We start from the raw sequence: 27091 nt of genomic DNA, 5'->3' as shown, positions 1-27091 counted from the left end.
TGTGTTCAGAGGTATGCTGTTGCATGGAGAGGTTACCATAACCAACTTGATACAGACATAAACATTTGTACCACAGATGTGAACGTCCCTCCAGCCCAACTGAACCTGGAGGTCATTCCCTGGAGGCATTCATCCATGTGCACCAGTCCTTTACTTCTTGCCCTGGCTGAAGTAAAGGCTTTTACTTCATGATCTGGCTGTCCCTATCACTGGATCCTCGTTGACCTAGTACTTCTCACAGAAGCTTTAGCATTATGTATGTTCCTTTCTAAGGAGATTTTCCCCATCCCAATTTTGACATATGTGTTTACCTGTCACCTACTGCTCTGCCTATACATAACTTAACACAAGTAGAATTGTAGTTGGTAGTTGTTCTTTCAGTGGACTCACAATCAGGCCCTCAAAGCAGGAAATACAGGGAGAAGCCTCTTCCTGGAGAAGAATCCTTTGTTCTCAGATGTAGGATGCACTATAAAGCCATGGATACCTAACCCACCTCCAGCAGGCCTACCCAAATATTCCTTCAGCTGTGCTTTCTCAGACTTATTTGCATAACCATTATTCTTTGTTCACGCTATCCAGGACATGTTGATTTGTCTCTATTTCTCTTAAGTGCCTCTGATCAGTTCTATCAAAGGGTGGTCTGTAAACATTTGCTATTGTCTGTCACAAATGGGCACAGTCACTTAGAACTTTACACAGCTGACAGTCTCTTCAAGCCTACTCACTCTTATAACAAATAGTACTTAGAATTTGTGATTTTTATCCAAATAAATTAACCTGTTTCAGAAATATCACTCTGGCTAAATGTATCACTATAAATCTCTAAGAAGCACCAGGGAATTATACGGTATGTATTCACTCCTGCAAACTAATGGGTTAATATCAGCAATAAGTCTATAGAACCAGAACCTAGCAATGGGGAATTTCACTGATTCTGTACTATCACTTAACCCTGTATTCCTCACGTACTGCAGCTCACCTCATCACCCCATACATGTTAGTAGTGGCAGTTCAGATCCAGATATCAATGGACACCTTAAGTCCATTTGCTACTATAGCCTTTGTTTCCATGCACATTATAATGTTAAATTATAGTTGTAGGACTTTTGTTGGTGGTGGTGTTGAAACATGGTTGTGATATATATAGTCTAGGTAGTCCAGAGTTGCAATCCACCTGACTCTGCCTCCTGAGTTCAGGGCCTACAGTATGAATCACTAGGACTAGTGTTAACACAGTTTCAAACACAAAGAAATACAAGGTACTCACATGCCAAGGTAAGACTTAGCAGTGCCTCTCAGACTAGCACTATGTTTTGCTTCAAATCATGCATATGTGTGCATGCTTCGGTGCACAGAGCATCTGTAACCATGTGCATCCAAACACATACATGTACAACTTTAACTTTAGGCATGTCCTGATGAACACCAGCCATCCATTCCAGTATTGCAATTCATATCTCTTCCTACTAGACAGCTACTTGTCCTTCATGTTCCCTCAAGATACATGGATAAAAGGTAAAGACAAGTCCTGAGGGTAAGGGTGGGATTAAGACTAAATGGAGGCCTGAGGCATACCCTTTAGAACCTCTCATTCGGAAAGTCAACACTTCATAATGACCCCATTATATACCATCCCCCCAACACACACACACACACACACACACACACACACACACACACACACACACACACACACACAACACACAGAGATTGACTTGACCTTTACATTTTAATTCTGCTTTGTATAAAACTTGAGAAAATCAGTAATTCTTTGAAATAATGCTTCTAGTAACTTACAATAAAAGGGAGTGATTCTTTTTATTTGGTGAGTCAGAATAAAACAATAGAATGTTTCCACACTTTGGATGCTTTTGTATCCTTTAAGTCCCTTGTTCCCCCATAAGGAAGCTGTGCCTTTTAAGAAGTGTTATATGGCACAGTAAAGTATCCAGCAAAACGGACATGGGTGTCCCACAAGACCAACCAACCAAATAACTTATTTCTACCAAAGCAAGAAAAATGTACTGTTCTGGGTAAAGAGATAGCAGTTTAAGCTTCTATGATTTCAAGATTTTCTGACAATTTATCTGTGTACAACATGAGTGAAAATGTGGCAGCTGTCTTCTTCCATCAAGACAGCAGCTGCTTTCTTCAAAAGAGCTTCTACAGCTCTTTGCTCCTATCTGTGCTCATCTTCTATAGCTTCTCTTCAAAAATTACTAAATGCATGAGCTCAGGAGCTCACACATGTGGAGAAGACAGAGGCATGACACCTACAAGTTACCTATTTATAGAAAAGTGTTAGCACCCCTCAGAAGTCTCCTTGGAAACATCGAAACCTATCTTCCCTTGGGGATTCCACACTGCTGACACTACCACCTCTGAATCAGACCAAAACCAAGGAACAAAGGTACTTACGGTTTCCCGCCAGGTATTCCTGCCAGGTTGGGGGGAATAGAAGGTACTCTCATGTGAGGAGGAGGATCAAAACCAACCTGGAAATAAAAGTCAAGCATGGCGGACTCAGTTTATGCAAGATGGATACTCTATGAACATTTAGTTCATATAAGAAATCCATAAACTCCCTAAGCAATGTTAAGGGGGCACAATAACAAGGGCTGATATTTTTCCAGAGAAATGGTACAATGTGGTAACTCAACACATCAACACTTCCTTTTTGTGATGTGGAGATGAGGTATGATCAATTTGTACACTCCAGGTACCAGCTTTCCAGGATAAATGTTTTCCATAGACAGTAGCTGTCCTACCTTACCAAACAAGTACAGGAAGAATACTAACCAGTCTAGCACTAATACCATTGGCTATTTCATTCTTTTCTTCTTTGAGGGCAGGTTAGAGCACTTTGGAATGCTGCAGTGCAACAGGCTATTATCCTTAAATGCTAAGAGCACTGCCCCCCACTATGGTAACCAAAACTGCTACCAATTAATCAAGGTCAGTATTTATAGACTCCATGCTATCCCTGTGTGTGCACCATAAAAACAATTAGCCACTTTTACTCTAGATTAAAAGGGGCAATCCACTCAAGGAGTTAAAGAAAAAAAAAAAAACTGTCCATGGTATATTTCAAATGTCTTACAGGAAAGATTTACAGTGAATTGTATTTTATTCCTTTTCCTTGTAATTTTAACTTTCAAAAGCAGTTCTGCATCTTTTCAGGTAAAAAGCTAGGACATTTGAATGACAAAAGATAGGGCAACATGGAAAGACTGGCCCAATGGTTTTAGAATCTGTACAAGTCATACAAAAATCTCCTCTTTTACAGAAGCCAGCATATTTGCCCTAAAGAGCATATAGGCATGGAAAGATAAGGCTATGGCTTCTCAAACAGTTTTTTAAGATGTAGAAGAAGAAAAACAGCTAAATAAAATACATGACTATAATCACTTCAGTATTTTCACATAAAAAAAAAATGTACTTTTGGTGAGAGAAAGCTGCACCTATCCTGAAACCATCCATCCAAGGAAAGTCAAACACTGCAGTTTTCATCCACAGACACAATGAAACAAAACATTCGCCCTAGCTTAAGAAGCAGGATACTGATCAAGGCTGACAAGAAGGTAAACATGGAGCTTGATCAGTGAGAATCATCTTTGGTATCCGTTTTCAAGGATGGTGTTGGGTGTATCCATTCAAGACAATGAGGGGATATAGCTTAGACCAAATCACCCAGGATGCAACTCTATGCCTTTCATCCCAGTTTGTGTACCCACAAACTCATTGCCTGAGCGCTAACACCTTGGGCCCTGTATCCTTTGGGTTGCCTACCCCTGGGGCACACCCAAGCACATGACCTACCATTGGTGAGCGTCCATATGCCACCACAGCAGCAGCAGCTGCAGCAGCTGCAGCACTCATTTGTGGAGACATGCTATGTAGACCTGCATAGGCAGCGCCAGGGCTGGTCAGCTCTCCATTCATGCCCGCATGGGGTACCATGCCAAAGGGGGCAGGGTATGGGCCAGGCACCGCCAGGGGCGTCCTCAGGCCAGCTGCTGCAAGGAAACATGCCATGTATGATGAGATTGACTATCATGCCGAACCTGACCAATGATTCTAGTCATTAGTTATGAATGATGGGCAGGGTTTCAGGGGATAGCAATCATGATCCCCAATCTAGACACAAGGTCTATTCTTTCCCACAGCTAAATTCTTCTCAAGGACAGAAAGCACAACCCCAATATTTCCTCATTGGCAAAGCAGCCGCACCAGGAAGCCAGGAGGATTAATCGACATCTTTCACCCAATTCACAAAGGGCAAGCCAAGGCACAGATTCTGCATGTTTACCTGACTTAATCTCAAAAGAAGACTTTCTGGATAAAATCCAAGATTTTTCCTTGAGTCCGAACTTTCCACTCCCTGGTACCAATTCCAAATGAAAACCAAATCCTGGATTTATGCAAACCAGAGCAAGGCTTTAGGAAGGGAATTCTGGTGCCTAATTCCCCTGGACTCTTTTAGCTTGTCCAGTGAGGAAGATCAAATTCAAAGTGACCTCATGAGCTAGAGTATCATCAAACACCTCCCAACTTCCTGATCCTGAAGATGTAGCAAAACCCAAACCAAACCAACCAAACAAAAAACCCAGCCAACTATAGGCAGCAAAATGTATATACTTTGGCTATAAAATCAACCACTTTGGTCGGCTGGTTGACAAGGGGTTTAATATTAGCAACATCAGTCACACATACAATGAAAGATTTGTAAGATTACATTTGGAATAATTATCAGAAACTTTACTGTAATCACTAGGATTTGAACTTTTTGGAAATAAAAGAGAAGCTGAATGTAAACAGTTGGAGACTAACTGGTGCAGCTGCTGAAATCCAGGACAAATGTGTTCGTTACCATGCCTTTTCAGACAGGAGGACAGCTCTAAGTCCTTCACATTCAGGGGCAAACTGTCAGGAGATTAGCTGACAGCACATCAAGCTGGGATAGAAGAAACAAAGCACAGTAGGAGAAAGGGTGCTGACCTGCTTGGTTGACAAGGGGCTCCATGGCTGGAGGCTTGCCAAGACCTGGACGGAGGCCTGGAGTAGCGCTGGTGCCCGGGGTTGGCATGTCGCTCCGAGGCGTTGGTGTGCTGGATTTCAGAACAGGCGTGTTGGCTTTTTCATGCTGGTATCATTAAACAAATTAAATGAGTATTATTTTTAATCCAAGCCATATTACACAATTTATCACAACAGCAGCTGGGGCACTGGGCACCTTCTAGTTACTCCCTAGCCAATTTTCGTAAATCCACACAATGTCGACAGCATTAACTTGTGTGTGAGAAATGTTGACCTTTCCTCCTTCTGCCAGATTAAAACTCGAGCCGGAGACACACAGAGCATGATCCTCCAGAAATTTTATTTTAAAAAGAATTTTCCATGAAGCTTGTGAACTTTGGGTCTCTGCCGTGTTAGAAAGATGACCACACAGAGATTCTTTCCAAGTCACTTCGAAGGGCATACCTGACCTCCAAATCTCTAAAGTGGAACCCTTTTCTCAGCTTCACCTTTTGGGGATTCAGACTGATATTAATAGACAGTGGAACTATCAATTATTTTAGAAGCAAACCAGCATTTCAGAGATAAAGTTCCAGAAGTGCCCATTCCACTCTGCTTATACACAGGCCCCAAAAGACATCCCTATGGCTACTTAGCTAATGAAGACCCACCAATACAAACAGGAGACTAATCAACTGCCAGCAACCTTTATAACTTGAGACAGTAACATGATAAAAAGGGTATCCTCTATTGTCTCTCAATTCCTGTGTCCCTAGAACACTTTCAAGGAGGACCAGGGTCTAGAAAACAGAGTCAAAACCTTCAGCTCTCGTTTAGGATTTGATAGAATGTTCTCAGCAAGTTACTCAGGCATGGCTTTACTCTGCTTGCATAAAGCGATAACCTTGTGGCCACCAATGTAAAGATTACCTTTGAGGTAGTCTCACAATGTAAGACGGACTTGACTTCTACCTTACGAGCTTTCTTCCTGCTAGATCCTCCCAGATATTGGCATACAGGCAAGCACTACCATCCACAGTTATTCCAAGATTTGTTCAATGGCTAAAGGACCACATGAATGGACTATGTTGCATCCACTGAAGATCCCAAGCTCCCTGTGTACATGACAATTCTGATGTGATATGAACAATGGCTCAGTTTACCCTATAAACAGTAGCTTAGCAAAATCAACATACCTTAAGACAGTTATTCACTACCACCTTTTAAGTGTCACAGAGCTGAGTCATGACCATATCTAAGGATAAAAACTATGCACAACAGAAACTTACACACCCACTCTAATCGTGGTCTGAGAGACAACTGAGGTAAAGGTGAACAGTGAAAGTAGGACAGCAAGTGTTTCAACACTTGAACACAAAAGCTTAAAGCAGCAAAATCCCCACTTCACATACTTCAGGATCCCAAGTTCCACAAAGAAAATGGCAGTGTCACCCAGAGAGAAGAGCAGCTCCTACCTACCAGGCTCACTTCTTTGGATTTCAGGGAAGAGGAACTTCCGGAGGAGGCTGTGGATGCTGGGCTTCCTGAAGCATCTTTCTTCAGCAGACGGTTTTTGTCAATTCCATTTTCCCGGGGTGAGTGTGTGGGGCTTGCATGTGGAGAAGAAGGGTCCTTAACACACAATAACAAGTTGGCATGTTTTAGCTCAGAATGAACATACGTTTCCATTCTCTCAACTAAAGGATAATACTGAAAATCGTTTAGATTTGAGGAGTGTAATGCTCCTAAATGAACAAAATGGTATTTATAACACAACCAGGACCATATCATAAGAAAAATAATCATCTCTCTCCTAATGCCCAGGTGTATCCTCCAGCCAGACATCCAACATAGAAGTTAAAAATGACTTAGGACACATATTTTTCTTTCTGGTGGGCTGGGGATCAAATACAGTTGGTGCCAATGGTAGACAAACACTCTTGAACTAAGCTGCATACCCAAACCTCATGTTTTAAAAGGGAAATTACAGTTTAAGTTAGGTTATGACTACCCATTTATAAACATCCATTAAGTTCTTGATGCATGAAGGTGTAAGATGCAGACACTGTGACTCAACTTCATTCACTTACAACTGAACTTTTCAACACTGTTATTCAAGAAAAACCTTGATGAAAAACTCTGTTACCTCATTAGACACATCCACAACTAAGTTGTCATCACTCTTGTCCCCATCACTGTCCTAGAAAAAGAAATTAATTTTGTTTAGTAAAAGCTAAGAATAAGTTTTGAACTGTTCAATTTCTTTTAATAGTTCTTGGTGGCAGACAAGCTAAACACACTTGCAGGCTCCCTTCCAGTCTAAAGGCAATTACCATCATCTCCTTTCCCCTCTTCCTATAGCCTGGGGTACACTGAGCTCCAGCTGAACGTTGCTATAGTACAAGCCAGCTGCCTGGTCTCAATGTGCTCATAAAACATACATTCCAAGGGCTTGATTTCTTCAATGATAGTATGTTTCTTAGAATATGATTTGTATACCTTTCTATTAGAATTCAGTCAACTTTCATTTCAAAGTAAAGAACAACATACCATTGCTTTTATACTTGAAGATACACAGCTAGTCAGTATGAGGCTCATAGACAATCCATGACTATAGAGATAAATTTACTTACACCACCATCCCATGAGGTCACTAATTATAACATTAAAAAAAAAAGATCTATCACATGTGAAGAATAAACTTTTGGCAGCTGGTGATACAGCTCAGTTCAGAGTGCTAATATGGGCAAAGCCCTGGATTTGATCCCCAGAACTGTACAGTATCATATGTACTGCAGCACAGTACTCAAATCATTAAAGTTTTAGTCAAGGTCATACTTGGTTACAAAGTAAGTTGAAGCTTGCCTGTCTACTATATAAGATGTCCTGTCTCAGAAGAGTCGGGGAGCAGGTGGCTGAAGAGATTTAATTCAATGGCTAAAGTACATGATGTGTATGAGGACTGGAGTTCAGACCCTAGAATTCACAGGAATGTCATACAGGCTCAGAGGGTACCTGCAACTCCGGTACTCAGGAGAGAGAGACAGTGGATACCTGGGCATTCTAGATAGATAGACTCTGGGAAATTGGCAAGACTTTTGACTCTATAAAACAAAAAAAGTGGAGTGCTATCAAAGACACAATGTCAATTTCATGCATCTACATGTACATTCAGGCACCATACATATAGGAGTAAAAGAAGATCAAGCTCTTTAGCCTAAAGTATTGAGAGATGGAAAGAAAACAGACAGAGGTAGCTGGAGGGCACTGCCATCCAGCATAGGGGTCTTTACTGTCTTTTCACTGAACTATAAAGTTGGCTAATCACAGGACATTCCAGGGTTACACTGCATTCAAAAAAATCTGCACAGTTAAAGATGAGTTCACTCCCATATCAAAGTTTGAAAAATTCTATTTTCTTAGTGTGGTATAAATAAGTGTCCTCCATAGGCTCAGAAGTCTGAACACTTGGCCTTTAGTTGGGGGTTATGTGTGGTAAGTTTGGCTTTAATGGACAAAGCATGTCACTGGGGTTAGTCTTAGGTTTCAGATCTAAGCAGCACTCATGCTCCACCATGGAAGTACTATGGAGTTTACCAGCAACATAAACTGGCAGCCAATGCTCAAGTCAGAGCATCCAAATTAAAAATTTACTGTAATATTTTTATTGAAAAAAAATGTGATAAAAAAATGTATCTTCTCCTAGTGTCAAAAAAAAAAAAAAGGCACAATGCTGTCAACGGTAGAAATGGTGAACCCCTGTAAACTAGAAGGGCTTCTCTTGTAGGAAAAGAATTATTAAAATGTCCATAGTACAAACGATGGAGTGGATAACAGTAGCAAATGATTTACTACACTCCTTTACATTGTACTCCTTTTCAGAAAAAACAAAACAAAACAAAACAAAACTCTCCCTTCAATGAGAAATAAATACGAGGCACATCTATACAGCATTATAATGACCCAAGTAGGATAATTTATATTCCTACCTTTTTATCATTTGTTTCAGACCTCAAACTCCAGCCTTATACTCCTTCATAAACATGTAACAGGATAACAGAATTCATCTTCTCTGCTGTAGAAAACTATCTTCATCCTAAGAGTTTTGTGTTGTTTTCTAGACCCTCATTTCCGGCACCCTCTAACCCCTCTCATGACATGCTGAAGTGAATCATTCTTATTTTCTACAACTGAAATGGAGCTTTGTATTGGGTCCTTCTGCAAATATAAACCAGCACAATACAGTGAGTTCTGGTCTTAGGTTTTGCCTCCTACATGTTCCAATATAATCTCACTATATCACCCCAATACCAGTTTTGTAAGGAGGCAAGACATTAGTCCCAGAAAAACATCAGGCCAAAATATTGATTCGAGGTCCCTCATTGCTGAATTAAATATTTCCTTGTGGAGAAACTAGTAACACAGAACTAGGTATCAGCAAATGATCCACCTTCTAAATATCACAGACCTTTTTGATTGCTGACACTGAATGCTCCAAAACATGAAACATGAAAGCAAACACATGTAACTCTGAGCAACAAATAGTGGCAGAAGGAGAGAGCCAATGACTTTGGTTTTTGAAATGTTTATTAAATCATGATATAAACTGTGAACAGATCTAGGACCTCTAGGGAAATGCCAATTCTAAAAATACGTCCAGGGCTGTAATACAGCATGGCTTTGGAATAAGGTGCTTAACCCATGACCTCTGCTGAAACACAAGCTCTGGGCAAGTTTCATTAGCTATGAAATGAAGATGATACCCAAGTTGGCAAGTTTTAGCAAGAACTAAATGAAATAATCTGTGTCAGAGCACAGGCTTCCTGGCACTTATCCTGGCACACAAACTGTAATAATTAGCTGAAGGCTTAGGCAAGCCAGCAAGAAACAGAAGCCTTGTGTCTAAATTTCTCCACAGCTCCAAAGTAGATTCTTCCTTCAAGGCCAACAGAAAAGTGGCTCAAGTCAGTCTGATGTTATAGCTTTGTTTGTTTTCTTGTGTCTATGTGTTTTACCATGCTGGGGATCAAATCCAAGGCCTGGAATATGTTAAAAGTTAAATTTGCAGAGCCATCTCTGCAAATTTTGATTTAAGACAAGTTCTCTCTGTATAGCCCAATTTGGCCTTGTCGTTGTAATCCTCCTGCTTCAGCCTCCAGGTACTGGTCTATTGCCTCATACAACTAACCTGATACTCTCAAGTTCCCTTTGTGAGTAACGAGGTTAGAAAACTGTAAGCCCAAATGAAGTGTAATATAATATACAGCCTTGACAACAACATCCTTCAGTGTAGGAACTTACTTGATTTACAATATGAAAAGAGATACAATTTTCTCACTCTAGCATTACACCTGGATACTTGCTCACAGGGAAAGCAGTAAGTAAATAATTATTATGGGAAGTCCTTTATTCACTTACATAGTTATCCTTATCATCCACCTTCCTTTTTTTGATGTCACTGGAAAACTCTGGACCATTTCTGCGTTTATCTGTGCCTCTTAAGCTGTCTGGGACCAAGAGGGAATTACTCTGCAAGACAAAAAAAGTACTAATAAAGGTTTCCTCCTAGGCCTCTTTGTATGTAAGGAAACCCAACCTGGAAGAACTGTTCTGGAGACAGGACACACCAAGGGTCTTGCATCCCTGTTAAGTCCCAAGTCTTAAGACCCCGTGGCAAACATTTAGACAGACCTTCAAAAGAAACCTGACTTTACACTTACCTAACTGTTTAAACCCTGGTAGATCCTTGAGGCCCCATTACTCAAACTGTGCCTCTGTTTAATGTTGGGAAAAAAAGGCACTTGCTGATTGTATGTAGATGTGTTTTTACTCATTTTCACTGCAACTTTTAGTGAGAAATAGGAGTAGCCTTGGAGTAATTCCTGATATCACTTTATTGGGCACATAGTATGACCAGAAGTCACTATGCGCCTCTCTAAAACAGCACCAAAGATGTAGGTGGGAGTAATAGTAGTTTCTAAATGGCAAATCACATTTCCCACACAACAATAACGGGTTTTTAAGTTCTTTTACATTACTGTTGAAAATACCACTGAAATTAATATCCAAAGAAGAAATCCTAGCTAGTTGTGAACCTTCAACAGCAAATGCAGCTCTTACACAAAAGTAAGAACTGGGACCAAGGTCTGCCACAAACCGTACAGCGCACTTTCATCAGCACACGCTGAGTATGAACTGTTGACCCAAAGAAAACAGGCATTTTAGATATTTTGGGGTCACATGACATGACCTGCACATCTCTTCAATTCCCATCTCCCCTCAGGCTAAAGCAGAACACATTACAAAGAGCTCTTGTAAGAGCTGGATTAGCATATGCAAGGAACCAATTTGTTCAGTGACGTGTTACTGCCCTGAACAATACTGAATGAGCTGTGCAAAAACTGCCTTTCACAAGGCCCAGATAACCCCAATTTTTGCCAAGATGCTTGAGAACTAAGGATGGGGGTGGGGCAGAGGGTCAGCGATTATGCTACTTTCCCTGGCCCAAAGAGGACCACAATACACAGTATATACCAGAAATAAATGTTTTATGTAACATTTTTTAAGGCTGTGGATTTCCATTCCTTGCGAGTCAAACACAATCAGCCAGGTGGTTGGCTCTCCAAGCTTACCAGGAGAAACCCTGTACCCCACTTTGACAGTTTCATCACACACAGAAACAAAAAAAGAAAACAAAAACCTGGGGACTAGAAGGCAGTTGGAAACCTCTTGTTCCACTTTAGAGTGGATCCAAAACCCTGAGCTTTTTTTATTCATGATTGTTCAAACAAAACAAATGGCCAAGAGAATTAGATAAAAGGTAGAATGACCCACACAATTCAGTACAGAACAGCTCAAAGGCCCACAGTGCCTGGGGCTGGAAGGTGAGCTGACTAGATCTATGAACTGATTACTTAAAATTATCTCCTTAAAAACACTCAGACTCCAACCAGGGCTCATAGCTGGCAAAGGATGAGAACTAATAAAACCCCTGCAAAGCAGTTACTAGTATATTTGAGACATTCTAGCCCTGAGGTTATATCCAGGCTCTGAACAGAGCAAATGAATCCTGAGTAGGGCTGCATCTCATTCAACTTTACACCTGCACCAGTGCCTTGCAAAAGGACTCAATGGGAGAGGAAGCACTTAGCCTTTCAGAGACTTGAAGTGCTAGGGTAGGGGGATACCCAGGGGCTCCACCCTCTCACAGGAGAAGGGGCCAGGGGATGGGGATGGGGAAAGCATTGTGGGAGTGATTGGGAGTCAGGTCTGAAGCAACTTTAAAGTCTCTCCTGCAAAATGAGCAGTGACTGTCCACACTACTCAGTCTAAACCCAAAAGCATTCTACACTTCTACAAGAACACCAGTTTCTGCTGGGACAGTAACATTTTGGGGGCAGACCTGTGAGGGCACCGTGTTTTGAGGCTTGCTTCTGTAAGTTCAGAACTTGCTACTGTAATTTCCATTTCAGCAGCTTATATGAGGCCTATAACTTGAAATGATTTTGAAAAGCTCTGAAAATTCCCCTAAATTCAGTATGGGCTAGTAAGTAACATCCCTGGTTACCGGAAAATTGGCCCCATTCAACTAGCAGACAACAGTTACAAAACAAAGCATCTCTTAATGCTTTTGATGTTATCAATTTAACTGGAAAAAGCAGCAAAGGAGGCCAGGGAGGACCAGAGCATCAGTCAGAGCCAGGGATCCTGCATCCTATACCTTTGCCTCCATGACCAGTTTTTCTGAACGTAATGCTTGGTAGCCTACTGCACTCCTCCAAAAGCATCAGCAATATTTCTGACTTCCAAATGCTGCCAATATGTATATATTTGATGTTTCTCCTTTGCTCTCCTGAAACCCGAAGGAACTTCAAGGTACTGCTGGATTTCTTGTGATAGTAATCCACTCTAGTGATCCACCTGCTGCTTGCTCCTATGGATGAAGGACCGGACAGTCATCTTGATCTTCATTATGAGTCATTGATAGATACATGTATTAGGAACTAAGAGATAAAACTGAAATACTGACTGAATGACCCCTTTGTTCCTACAAAATTTATGATTCTATGTCACAGGATATCTACAAGTCTGCGTTATCTAAAAAGCATTTAAAAGAAGATTGCAAAACAATGAAATTGAAATGGTTTCAAGATCCTAAAACACATGCAGTTGAGCTGGCCCTAGCACTTGCCTAGCATGTAAAAGGCCTTCAGTTGAATCTATAGCACTATATACAAGGAAAGAGTAATCACATATCAAACACAAAAGACGGCAGATTCCTATATGGGCAGAGGCAAAGGCAACCTTTAAAAGATATTCCTTTTCATTTTGTATATTACCTGGAACACCAAATAACGTCCAGAGAGCAGATATGACGGGCCTAAGACTACTACGATTAGTCTACTACTTTCAGTAGTAGAATATACAAGTGCTTCCTCTCCCAAGAAAGCAAATTCTAAACTTGGTTTCAGAAAATATCCGTACCCAAATATATGACATAAATAAAACCAACAATGGTTCTTATGACTACTGTTAAACATTCTATTGTGACATACCAATGCTTGATACATGCTCTCTGATCCTCCTTCCTAACCAGACACACAACCTCTTGATCTATCTGGGTTACAGACTTTACACAACAAGTGTAAACATACAATTAGGAAAACCAAATAGTCTACTTCAAAGTGAGCTGACTTTATTGAGAAATATTATGAGATTCCCTGTCTCAAAAAAAGTAACAAAAACAAACAAACAAACAAACAAAAACAAAACAAACAAACAAAAAAAAAACAACCCAGGGGTAGTGAGGGGGTGAGAAAGAATGCTCAGTGGTTAGAGCATTTACTGTTCTTGCAAAGGACCTGGGTTCAGTTCTCAGTACCCACATCAGAAGGTTTCCAACTCCTGTAATTTTAGTTCCATGGAGTCCAACATCCTGGGTATCCTTAGGCACCTGCACACATATTCTTCTCATAAACTCAGGCACAGGTACACACAGGCACACAAGCACGCCGAATAAACATAAATGAAATGCAGAACAACAAATAACAACAGAGAAAAGGGGCCGAGGGAATGACTTGTGAATAAACTGCTTTCTGTGTGAGCATGAAGACAGTGTATTTAGATCACTAGCACCCATGTAAAGAGCAGGTGTGTCTTGTCACCCCAGCACTGACAGGCAGGCCATAGAGACAAGTGAATCCAAGGGCTCACTGGCCCATCAGTCTCACTGAAATGACTAACACAAGGTTCAGTGAGAAACCATGTCTGAAAAACTAAGGTGGTGAGTGACATAAGATAGCCGAAGTTGACCTCAAGCCTCTACACATTTTTGCACTGGTAAGCACACCTCCACACATACAGTACTAAGAAAGACAGAGTTTCTGCCTTTCCATTCATAAACTCTACTAATGAGCCAAGCCATGCACTGGGCAAAGCCCTCAGCAAAGCCACAAGCAATATATCTGCCCCTGGGTGCTGTTCTATACAGACCAGAGTTTTATAGACCTTATAGAACTGTGTCCTAGAGCATGCAAAGATTCTAATTTACTGCACAAAACTCATCAAATAGATGCCGTAACAGCATCATATTTTTACCAACATTAGAACCAGAACCAGTGCTGGTACGCTGACTGGCAAGTTTTCATCTTGTCCAAACCACCAGGCTGTCAGTTCACCTTGCTTTTCAAGCACTCTCAACACCGAACAGCATTCTATTACAATCATCTCGAGGACTGGGATTTTCAGGCTGCACTTTTAAGTTTTTTTAAAAAAAAAAAAATGTTAAATAAACAAAATCATCTTACTTATGTTTTCTAAAAGACCTCAAACTAGGATTTATGCAGCCCAAGGGAATATGACAAACATGAACAAATCAGGGTCTAAAACGAATGTTTACTAAACAAACATAAAATTCTGAACTATAGCCTTGGGTGTTGTACATGTTTATGCTCTAAAGGGAGAGGCTTTTCTGACATATCTGAGAAAGAAAACACAGGTCACCTCACTTGCATAGTTTCTCCTGTTTGTATGCAGAAAATACACAGAAAATGACTGGAGGCCAGCCCAAAGGGACTTCTTCCCTTAGGAAAACCTGGAATGATTTGAGCAGGAAAAATCTTGGAACATCTACACCAACAGCAAACAAGTGTATTAAAGATACAAGCTTGCTAGCGTCTCATCTAACCACACTTCCCAGACAACAGCTGTGGAGTTCAGGAGAAAAGCTCCCAGTTAAACAACCAGGCATACTGGCAGAGTGGTACAAGCCTGGAATTGCAACAATGAGGAAGTTCAGGCAGGTGGGTCAAGGGCAGCCTAGGCTACATGAACACTATTTCAGAAGAAAAAAAAAAAAATCCCAAAGAAAACCACCTGTGTGCATTGTCTTGGGGTAAGAGCAGTGACACTGTTTTAACAGGGGATATCCTTCATAAAACACACCAGGGCATTTTCTGTTGAAGTAAATGGTAACACTAAGACAGTCACAAAGTATTCAACCTAGTGTGGTAAGGGAGGCCAACAGTTTCTTAAAATATCCAACATTAAACATCCAAATGCAATTTTACAACCATACTGTTCTGTAAGAATTTACAGTAAAAGCACTGGTTCAACCTCAAGCAAGCTTGCTATTACTTTATCTTCATCTGTCACTGCACTCTGGGAACCCACTAAATAAGGCAGCAAAGACCCAGGTACTTTGATAAGGATAAAAGCAGTCTTTATGATCTGGTTCCAAGAACTTTATTCTTCTTTAGCAACTTATCAGTAGTGATTACACACACAGACTCAGAGAATCCTGTATTTGACAAAATGCCTTGTGAATGCTACATTTCTCAAATACTCAGAAACCTTCATGCACTTGAGAAACTTCTTTGACAACAAATTTAAACATTGAAACCACCAATAGCAAACAAGAGAGCCCCTCACTGGCACAGCAAATGTTAGACAGGCTTTCCTCATATCATGAGAGAGCACAATTCAAATGGATTCTGCAGCTGCTATGCTGATTCCCTTGGGAACATTCTCTTCCCGGCAGGACAAGTGGTTGTGTCAGAGGCACAGATTGGAGATTCAGACACCTCATTTATCCTCAGTTACACTAAGACGGTGGGAACCTAATTTGATAGCACATTCCACACTGACAATTAACTTCTTGGGGAACATTAAAACAATTAGGTAAGGATGCACCCCATCACATCTGTCGTCTCCATCTACACATGATGGCAATTAAGCCATCACCCTTCACTACACTTTTGCAGCAGTACAAATCGGTCATTCACATTTTCTACTACCCACTTTAAAAAGGAATGCACTTTTACCCATAACCATAGGGATCACCACTTGTCAACAAGAACGTAGAAAATGTATCCACAGGACATACACATAACCTCTCCAAACTCTGCAGCAAGCCTGAAGAGGGCTCATCTGTCTCAGTTACAAGCAGACTGTGGCTAAATTGTACCAGGACCACAGAGACCTATGCTGCCAAATGCAGGTGGGCCTTGCAGGAGATGAGACTGAGCCTGTGATATTATACTTGAATGTCACACATTAAACCACATGACTCTGTCACCACCTCTCCACCCCCCCAAATTGGCCTTCACACTCGTTTTTTAGAAAAGGCAAAACGAAGTCATTCTGGAACAGAACAGATACTTAAAAACAATCTAAGTGGCTTTAACAGGATGATGCTCCCAAGTCATACCACAGAGAGCAAAGTCAGTGTGCCAAGCCTTCTTATTGGGGTACTCTCCATTCTTTACAGCCTGGCTACGGCTGAGAACCTCTAATCTGAATGCAAAAATTCCAAAGCTCCTAAACTTGAACTTTTTAAACAACAGCCTTAGACTCCAGAACATTTAAATTTACAACCAGTAAGTCTCCAAATATTCCTAAATCTAAAACTCAGGTCTAAAACACTCTTTCGACCCAAGCACTTCAGATAAGATACTGAAACTGACTTTTCTAGTGCAAGAAATTGCCCCACATTGACAAAACATTATGTCAGGATCTGAGTCATTTGAATTTCTTACAGCATTTATGTCCACTGCTCACCTCAAACATGCAGATGCTGTACTGGCTGCCAGTGTGAACTTCCAGTGGAAAATAGCAATCACCGAAATATCGAAAGAAAAAAGAAAAAGAACCACATGCTTGTTCATGTTTTTTAATTATAAGATAAAAACTGAAGTCTAAAACTGGCTATGGGGGCTGGACTGGACAGATGGCTCAGCGGTTAAGAGCACTGCCTCGTCTCCCAAAACTTGGATTCACTTCCTAGCACCTACACAGCAGCTTACAATCATCTGCAATACAGGATCCATTCCCATCTAGTCTCTGAGAACACTAAGGGACACATGTGATACATATACATATATACAGGCAAAACAACCATACACATAAAAATAAAACAAAAAAATAAATACAACTTGAAAAACGGCTGTTTTTGCAATGATTACAGTGAGACAGACCTAAATGTCTTCCCAGGTGGCACAGGCTTCAGCACTTATCTGAAAAAAGAAATCCCGCCCCCACCATCACAGGTACACAGCAACCCCAACCACCTAAGATCACTAGGCTTGTCTCCTTCAGGACTTAATTCACAGCAGGAATGTCAGCTTTTTCAAGCAGTGATAAATACCGCCAAAACAGGCATGTAGAGAGAGGCAACTGCCTAAGTACAGTTCACGTTTCCTACAGTACCAGGAAGTTAACATTTTACAGGAGTCATCTCAATTTTTGCCTGAATTTCCAAGCCATCTTTTCTCAAAATTTAATCTGTAAATAGTTAGGCAAAGGACTCCTTGCTATCCTTATCTACTTTCAACAAAGCTGAATGTGCTGTACTGAGCAGGCCTGCTCGGTTGGATCAGCCACCCAGGCAGATGGACCCTCACATCCATGAATATACTATACAACCTACAGTTTACATTTTAAACATATTTTTGTTTTCTGAGTATGTGTATGTACCCCAAGGGCTAGGGATATCCACCTACCACAGCATGCATGTACAGGTTACAAGATGACCACTTGCAGAAGTCAATTCTCTCCTTCTACCACGTGGGCCCAAGGGATTGGGCTCAGGTCATAAAGCACCTTTCTCAATTGAGAAACAACCATAATCTAAGAATTATGGATCAAAACTAAACAAACAAGAAGGAAAGCCCAGCACAGCAAACCCTTCATGGTATTCTGGCTCATCCACTGGGAATATTCTGTTCTTAGTACTTTAGTTTTTGCCTGCTCTCCTAATAGCATTTTAAAGGGAAGAACCCACACTTACTGGGATTACAGGTCTTCACTTAGCACATCTAGCTGGTTCTGCTGTTTCTTTTTAAAGAAACGTAATTATTTGCTGGTCCTCCAGTACCAAGAATTTCAAGTAGATGTGTTTAAATGACATTCCTTTTAGACAAAATTTAATGCAAGTCACCTTTAAACCAAACAATAGTTGTACGTTATTTCTTTTATTATTAACAGCTCAGCTGTTAAGAACACTTGTTGCTTTGGCAGAGGATCCAGGCTAAGCTCCTAGGGACCGACCCTTCTTCTGGTCTTAGAAAACAAAAGAGCACACATGCTGCATATACACATAGGCAAAAACTCATTCACTGAACCTGGCCTTCCTTTACTGCTATTTATTTGTTCAACAGCTATACTTACATATAAAGGCTTATGAGTTAAAAAGAAAAAAAAAAAAAAAAAAGACATGGTAGGCTTTTGTCTGTAATGCTAACACTTAGCAAGTGGAGACAGGAGACATGAGTCTGAGGTCAGCCTGGACTAGAGTGTAAGCTCTTGTCTCTAGTAAAAGGAAGAAGCTGTCATGTTGGCTCAGTAGATGATTGATAAAGTCAAGGACTGAATCCCACAAATAGTCCTCTGACCTCTCCATGATACTATGGCACACCTGCACCCAGAGACATTTGCACACAAAATAGTTAGGAAAAAAAAACAACAAACAAGCAGGAAGAAATGGATTTTGAGAATTATAGATCAAAACTAAACAAACAAGAAGGAAAGCCCAGCACAGCAAACCCTTCATGGTATTCTGGCTCATCCACTGGGAATATTCTGTTCTTAGTACTTTAGTTTTTCAGCTTTTACATTAAAACATACTACCTATGTGAAAGTTCATTTGTTCTCTAACCTAAAAGCATAAATAAAAAAACAAGCTGAGTTAATACTATCATTGGGAGATAAAGATGAAGCACCTACCATACAGCTGTTTTCCTCTGGATCTGCACGATTTTTGCATTTGATTTAACCAGTATGTTTCATATAAAAGCAGCAAAAAATAGTAGTAAGGAGTCAGTGTAGTCAAGGCTCAAGTTGTTTGAGTTTGAGCCAAGAACCCCCATGCCCCCCCCCCAAAAAAATGACTCAGAGACTTCCACAAATCTCTTAAGACAAATTTTCTTCAAGAATGACACATGAAATCAACTGTGTCACAGACTGAATATAAGGGCTGGTCAAAACCTAGTCAAGTTTCTTTTAAGCCAGCATTAAAAGAAATATCTGAAAATATGAAAAAACAATTCACTCATTAAAAGTCTGTTTTAAAGAATACATTGCTTTTTCATTAATATTAAAATGATTAACATGTCTGAATAGCTCTGTATCTAAATGGTTTTTAAAGTTTTATTCTAATATTATAAATGTCAAAGTATATCACCAAAAGAAACAAGTCCTTAGGGGTCCTCAGTAATTTTATTTTAAAAACAGAAACACTGAGTCAGATTGACTTGAAACCATCATCTTCATCTTTTTAGTGAAAGACAGCAACAAAGAGTCAAGTAAAATCAGAATCACAACTCCAAGTACTTAATCAAATAGTACTACAATACTTTAGGCACTAAGAATACACATACTTCATTACCCACTGGTTCTCATATTCAATTTTATGCCAAGTTGAGAAGCTAACTTTTAATTTTATTCAACTGCCTCAAAACCTACCTTGGGTAAAGAGAACAATTCAACTCCTCTACAAGCTATATTAATGTTTGGCTAAAGTTACTGTGCTTGTCCCATTTTGACCACCAAAGAGATTGTAATCATTAGGCAGAAAAACAGTACACACACACACACACACACAAACACCCCTACCTACCTACCTACATGCATACACTTCTAAGCTTATCAAAATTTGTACATGTTAAAATGATACTACACATCATCACTTCTTTTCTATTACCGGCATCCTCTATGTTTCTATGAAGTTCACTGAATCTAATATAAACTTAGAAATAACCCATAGCTTCCTAAAATTCAAGAACTGTTTTATACTCTCTTGAGGATACAACTAAAGGGAGAAGGTATCTGGGAGGTGGTATCTGGGAGGAGGGAGACCAGGAGAAACAAAGAAAAGTGAAGGACTGGGCAAGGAGCAAGTGAATATAAGCAAAAAAATTCCTGTTAGTCTGAAGAAGCCATAAAGAAACCTTTTAGTTTATATGCTAACTAAAGGACTGCTTTAAAAATGAGTATTCAACTGACCCCCTCCTACCATACTCTCACTTCCTCCTATTATTAAGAACTTGTATACAATTTTAGCCTAAATTTTGAGTAAGAGACCACTGGGAAGACTACATATGGGCAAGGCCCTAGCAGCTTCAGCATACAAACCTGTTTGTACCCGAGGCATTTCTCAGTCCTCTGTCCATGGAAACACTTGAGCTGTGACTTCAGCATTTCTGTCACTTGTCCTGTTCTTGACTGACAAAATGCATTTGCTGTGTAGCTACCTACTCCTAACTGTCGCAGCCTTACATGTAGGGAGCACTCAATGAATACCTTCATTTAAGGCTAAAAAGTAATAAGAGCAGCAAGAAATATTAAATTAGAAAAGCCCCCTCTATACAAATAAAATTTGTATAAAGCCCCCTTTATACAAATAAAATAAATTCAGATGAAAACATGCAAGACGGTTCTTCACTACATCTTCTGCTGACTTTATAGGTCCAAAGATGGGGCTTTAAATGTTGTACTAAATTGAATGAACATGGAAGAAAATATGACAGTGCATAAGGAAACCAAAATAGCAAAAGGGTTTCTTCATAAAACAAAGCCAATTTACTCAAACCTATACTCTGCTTGTTAGGCATTTTATTTTCTACTTAAAGCTTTTGTCTGTTTTCTTCCCTTCCTTCTAAAACTACCTTAAAAACCCTATACTCTAATAATTAAAAACCTAGCTACTTTTCCCTTTAATACTTACTCATACCCCTAAACAAATCCCAATACAAGAACACAACAGTACATATCTCAAAGAGAAATTTTAAATCAGTTCCTATACTACACAGAAAGGTGGTAGGGGATCCTGAACTTGTCAAAGTGCAATCTTCTTCCTAAACTCCTAACAGAAAACTTTAAGATGTTAGGACATACCCCTGTGATCCAGCACCCAGGTCTATACAGCGAGATTCATCTCATAGGTGTGTGTGTGTGTGTATGTATGTATGTATGTATAAAGATAAAGACACTTGCCACCAAGCCTGACAACCTGAGCTCAATTCCTGGGACCTATATTGTAGAAATAATAGAATAATAGAATTCTTCTATACATACACAAACACAAACACAAAGGGGGGGGGAAGGGGAGGGGGAGAGGGGAGGGGGAGGGGGAGGGGGAGAGGGGAGGGGAGGGGGGAGGGGGGAGGGGGGAGGGGGAGAGAAACATAAAGGAATGAAAAGGAACAGCAGTGGGAACTAGCTTCATGATACAGAACTTTCCTTCCAGGTATGAGGCCCTGGGTTCAGTTCTCAGGACAGAAAGGTAGAAGAAAGAGGAATGATTTAAAATTCACTGCTCTAGTTCTTACTTTTTTTAAAAAACCATGCTTTAAAGATGGTCAAAAAATTACTGTGTTCAGAAATGGGGGTAAACAGGAAGAATCTGTGGGCCCCCTCATTAAGCAGAGCAGGTTCTCATTGTGCATCTTTAAAATGTGTGTCCCCAGCATTATGCAGTGTAAGCATTCAGCACAATAAGAGAGTATGTGTGACTCGGGTTTCTGAAAACATGAAGTCTATAAGGACGCAGCCCTGACTATGACGCACTAGGTTTTTAAGAATTCATTACTTAGATGCAGTCTTACGTGTAAAGAAATTTTAAGATCCAGGTTATACTACAATAAAATATGCAGAGAAAACAAATATGGAAAGGTAGCAAATAAGATGCATTCACAAGGAAAACAACCCATTTAGACTGAAATAACATACTTGTTAAGGAGAAACTGAGTATTCTTTTAAACTATGTGTAACCTAGACTCCACATAGAACACACATTTTAAAGCTGGTCTGGGCTATACACAGAGCAGTAAGGAATTGCAGCAAACAGCTATACTTTCAAAGCAGGTACCTCTCCTCAAAGGCCAGGTTTATAAAAGAGAAGAGAGAGCAATTACTAACAAAAATAAAATGATTTTTAAAAAGAAAAAAAAAAAAATGAGAAACCCAGGTCACTACATGCCGGGGCGTCTGTGTGTCTGCTTGGTGCTTGTGTTCGAAGAAGGCAGCTTGGAAAAGCAAGTGGGGTCTGTGTTCGTGTGACAGGCGCTGGGGGTACTTACCGTGCCCGGCTCTCTGTCTGCTCCCGAGGTTACCAAGAAATGCACAGACACGCCCGTTCAGACACAGAGGCAAGAACAGAAATAAAAAAAGGGGGGAATAATTAGAACACAGGCCCCAGGCAGTTTCAAAAATGGCTTTATTTATATAAGTCATTGCACATTCCTAATACAGTGATTTCCTGAAGATTACAGTATTTTTGTAAACATAAGATTTACAGTTTAACCATACACAAAGCCTATTTTTAATTTCTTGACAGAATAAATTACTTTTCTTCAAAAATTAGTCAAGTGCAATTTGGCCAATATTTAATGCATACTAGGATTAAAGCCTACAAAACTAGTAACAGATGCAATTGTCAAGCCTTTCATTTGAACACATTCACTTTCAAATTTAACTTCTTATTTCGCCCCATTTAACAAACATCACTTTCTTTGAAAATTACCCAATTAAGCAGTTAACAGTTCTCCATAATATGGTACAGGCCACTGGCATTAAAAAGGCAGTTACTAAGATGTCAAGATGCCTGCAGGCTAGCAAGATCGAAAACCCCACAGCTGCCCAAGGCAAACCTTGCAGAGTGGCAGGGTGAACTGAGTGTCAGTGGAAAGCTTTGCGACAGCTCCTGTTATCTCACTGTTTGCTCTCTGTGTGGGGCTGGGGCTTTCCACAGCGAGGCACAGCTCTGCAGCACTGTCTGAGTATGAGAGCAAAGCCTAATCTGGCTTGCCCGGCCTCTCACCTCTGTGGCGCTCTGCATCATGGTGCTTCTTGTCATCTTTTATTGCCAAGTGAGATTGCCCACTCAGAGCACTAGACAGCGCGAGAAGGCTGGCACTGCCCCCAAGGGGCGGGATGCCAGGAGGCTGAAGTCCTGAAGGGTGAGGCGTGAGAGGTACTGGGGGTCCATGGCCATGGGAGAGATGCTGAGCTTGCAACTGCTGCTGCTGTTGGCAGTGGTTGGAGGAAGAGGACGAAGAGGAAGAGAAGGGGTGGAGAACAGTAAGAAGAGGAGGAAGAGAAGGAAGAGGAGAAACAGCAGAAAGAAGAGGAGGAAGAAGAGGAGGAGGCGGTGGCAATAGTGGTTAATAAACCATTCAGGGAAAAAGTAGAAATAACAGAAGATGTAAGAAAGAACCACAAGTTGGACACAGAAAAGGAAATAGAGACAGAGGTAGGAAAGAGGAAATGAGGTTAGTGCTTTCAACTCATCAAATGCTTTTGCCCCTCAGTACTCACCCCCGGCCACGCCCCAAATCTACCCTAGAGTTTTTACCTGCCACTTTTTGCTACAACCAACATGAACAATAAAACTTTATTATTGAGCAAGTCTGGCTACTTTAAAAGATTCGTGTGTGTATCTCACCTAGATCTAAGTGCCTCTGAGGAGAAACTTCAGTGTGTCACTGACTCTAAGCTGTACACCTGTCCTGAGCTGACTGAAGTTAATGAACGTACATGGTAAATACCCCCACAATGAAGTAAACACACTATTTATGGGGTAAATACATTTCACCCAGCATTAACTATCAGAAAACTCAGAAAGCAAGAAGTGCTAGTATCTGGATGGCACCTTGCACTGTGTCCCTAACTCACTAAGCCCTCTGAGAATGTAAGGAAGCAATGACGTCCTCGTTTCTCAGAAGTAACCCAGCTTCCTGGCATGTGCTGAGGTTCACTAGGGTGAAGGAACTGTCAGTGAGCCCCACAGCTGGCCCATACTACCCTATGGCAGAGATGGGCCTAGGAAGCAGACTGACCACTGGAAGAGACCTTGGAGTTAACTCTTTAGCTACTCCTTTCACCCAAATGTCATTCCTGAAACCCAGCCCCACACACCTTGTCTATGTTACAGAATAACGTGCTGAGAGTGAGAGGTTGAAACCTGGAGAGGAGAAGCTCTGTCTACTGACTGCGGAGATTTAGAGGGTCCCGTTCCCAGCTACCTGCTCTGCTGCCCAGGCTGACTCTACCACCTAATTCACTGCGAAAGTTACAAACCTGTCCTTAAGAAACCACACTATTCCTCTCATGTATTACCCTTAAAATAAGCAAATATATAAGAAATGGCCCTGAACCATTGATCTAGATGTATTTAAGTTGTCCAATATAGAATTCAGTTTTGATGAGACAGTAAAAAAACAGTTAAATCTCTATTTCTAAGTTGTAATGTTTCATAATTCTTAAGATTCTAATTCATGCTCATTTCTCAGGAGTGAACTGCTTGTTTATTTATTGGCTGCTCCTGATTGAACACACTCTTCACAGCTGAGTTCAGTAGCTTCCACCCACACCAGAAATTCATTTTTAATTCCAATTCAGATATACTTCCTACCCTCAAGACTAAGCAAAAAACATCTTAAGCAATGAAAATCGGTAATATTTACAGTAATTTTTCACTCCCAGAACCTTTAAAAAGCTTTAATAGTCCACCTTCATCTCAAACTTCCACTCCTAAGAGAATCAGTTTTAATTAGAGGGGTAAATGGAAAACAGGGGTGAGGTCCAAACAGACAGCATTAATAACGTTCTTGGAAAGTATTTATAAATTACTCATTCTCCACTTGAGATCACAATCACAGTTTCTTTACATGTAAAATCACCTTCCTGTCATCCAAAAGACACTAATTCTTGCTCTGTCACCTCTTAAGGGCTCTGCAACAGTGAGACATAAAGCTGAAGACACTGGCAGCAGCATCTCGGTCCGCTAGGCATGCTCATTAGCACTTAATTAGGAACGAGACACCTGCCATAAGAAATGTGCGTGGAGGAAGATGAAGCGCTGGGCTGCCCTACTAGCAATTACTATCATTACATCGAGAGCACGAGCCACGGCCAGCTTCTGAGAAGCAGTGAAGCGAACACAAGCCCGCCTCGGGTCATTAGGCACAGCTCTGATTAGAGAAAAAGAGACTGCATAGAGCAGAACAGACAAGCACAGCATGACACCCCTCTTAGTCCTCCACAAACTTGCATGATGGAACCACTGGCTGAGTACCTCAGAGACAGGATTTCAGTTGGCATCGAATCTGTGCTAGGGAACATTTAACTAGGTACCCACATGGTCAAGACTTACCCGAACCCTGCCCCAAACTCCAAGGTAACTTCCAGAAGAAAACAAACAAACAAACGAACTAACTAACTAACTAACTAACTAGATTGCTGATCGAAATACACTACTGAAAAGAGACCTGAGCTTACATAACCCTAAGCTTTGTCAATGTTGTGAAGGAGCTGTATGTATTTAAACCAAAGAGTTGGGGTAAATGACTATCAATTATTCAACAGATTGACTAGCCCAAAGACCTTCCACTCCTACCATTAACTGTTTCCCAGGCCTGCAAAAACAGCTGTCTTGTCGCTTAGAGGTAATTGGGCTCATCCATCTTTGGGTCAAGAAACATAAAAGGTCTTTTTCTTGCTTTAACAAAAATATTTTTATAAATTATGTAATTTTAAGAGCAAAATAGTAAAACTAGTAAAAAAAAAAAAAAAAAGTACTAAAACCGAGAAACAGAGAGATGGGTCACAGTCATCTAGATGTTCTAGGCTACTGGAAACTTGAGTGTGCACCTCCCATTCTGCCTCCTGAGCTAAGGTTAACACACTCATATTTATTATCCCAGCTGAGGCCACACCTCACCTAAGGTAGGATGCATAGTCTGGAAGCTAAGAGTTATGACACAGGGCTCAGAGCCTTGAGTACTAAAATTCTCTCTGCTTCCAAAACAAACAAACAAAACAACAACAAAGAACAACAACAACAAACAACAGGTCACAGCACAAGGGAAAAAGAAGGCAACCTCCTCCAAAGATAACTTGGTTTTTCTCCCAGGGCAGCCAGGTGGGATGCTCTTCAGATCACCCAATTCCATGTATTCAGTCACAAACCCACCTTTACCAGGGAGCCTAAGGACAGTGACAAATAACAAGCTTGTTCTTAGACTTCTCGAGGATAACTTCTCTCAGTGCCACTTCTCAATGCTTATTCCTATATCCCTGCTCTCTCAAGGAGACTTGTAAAGGAGAAACAAGTTCCCGGACATAGCATTTGCCTTTCTACCAAAAGCACATAATATTGGAAAAGCAGGAATCTTAAAATAAATAAAACATTTATTTTAAATAGAAGGCTCACATCAGAAGCAGTTAACTTTAGAGGGGCAGCCCACACTTCATTCCATCTGTTACTAAAGGAACAATTTCTCTCAGTTTCCTGACACATTCTGGTACACATCACCCTTTCCCAGAGCAAAAAGCAGCAACACCATTTAAAACCATGTCTTAGGTCAAATACAATGCTAGCATTGCTAGACAGCCAAACAACAGTTCTGTCATTTAGAAAACTTTCAAGCTCCTGCCCTCTACAGACTCAAATGTCATCTGGTAACTTGTTTTCAACATGACAGCAAGGATGGGTTAACTCACACTCCTATCCAGGCATTAGAATTTTTAAAAAAATTAAATAAGACTTCTCAGTTAATGCTTACAGGTTTATACTACA

The 27091-nt window shown here is 40.6% G+C and overlaps 1 protein-coding gene across 17 annotated transcripts in view; it reads right to left on the bottom strand.

The window, feature by feature from the left end:
* LOC117708611 (transducin-like enhancer protein 1) overlaps nucleotides 1-27091 on the bottom strand; it is an 89408-nt gene that overhangs the window by 17447 nt on the left and 44870 nt on the right. For 5 of the 17 annotated variants that reach the window (XM_076934769.1, XM_076934772.1, XM_076934771.1 and 2 more), the window contains 9 exons: nucleotides 23333-23537; nucleotides 22593-22609; nucleotides 10438-10548; nucleotides 7166-7219; nucleotides 6499-6651; nucleotides 5002-5146; nucleotides 4313-4414; nucleotides 3823-4019; nucleotides 2422-2498 (listed from right to left, as the gene is read on the bottom strand). In XM_076934769.1, coding sequence (XP_076790884.1) covers nucleotides 2422-2498; nucleotides 3823-4019; nucleotides 4313-4414; nucleotides 5002-5146; nucleotides 6499-6651; nucleotides 7166-7219; nucleotides 10438-10548; nucleotides 22593-22609; nucleotides 23333-23537 — 1061 coding nt within the window. The remainder of the gene's footprint in view (nucleotides 1-2421; nucleotides 2499-3822; nucleotides 4020-4312; nucleotides 4415-5001; nucleotides 5147-6498; nucleotides 6652-7165; nucleotides 7220-10437; nucleotides 10549-22592; nucleotides 22610-23332; nucleotides 23538-27091) is intronic. The other 12 variants (XM_076934770.1, XM_076934773.1, XM_076934775.1 and 9 more) reach the window with 7 other exon arrangements.

This window comes from Arvicanthis niloticus, chromosome 5, assembly GCF_011762505.2.
Source record: "Arvicanthis niloticus isolate mArvNil1 chromosome 5, mArvNil1.pat.X, whole genome shotgun sequence".
In the NCBI taxonomy this organism is placed as follows: Eukaryota; Metazoa; Chordata; class Mammalia; order Rodentia; family Muridae; genus Arvicanthis; species Arvicanthis niloticus.
This window is presented reverse-complemented; position numbering and strand designations above follow the sequence as displayed.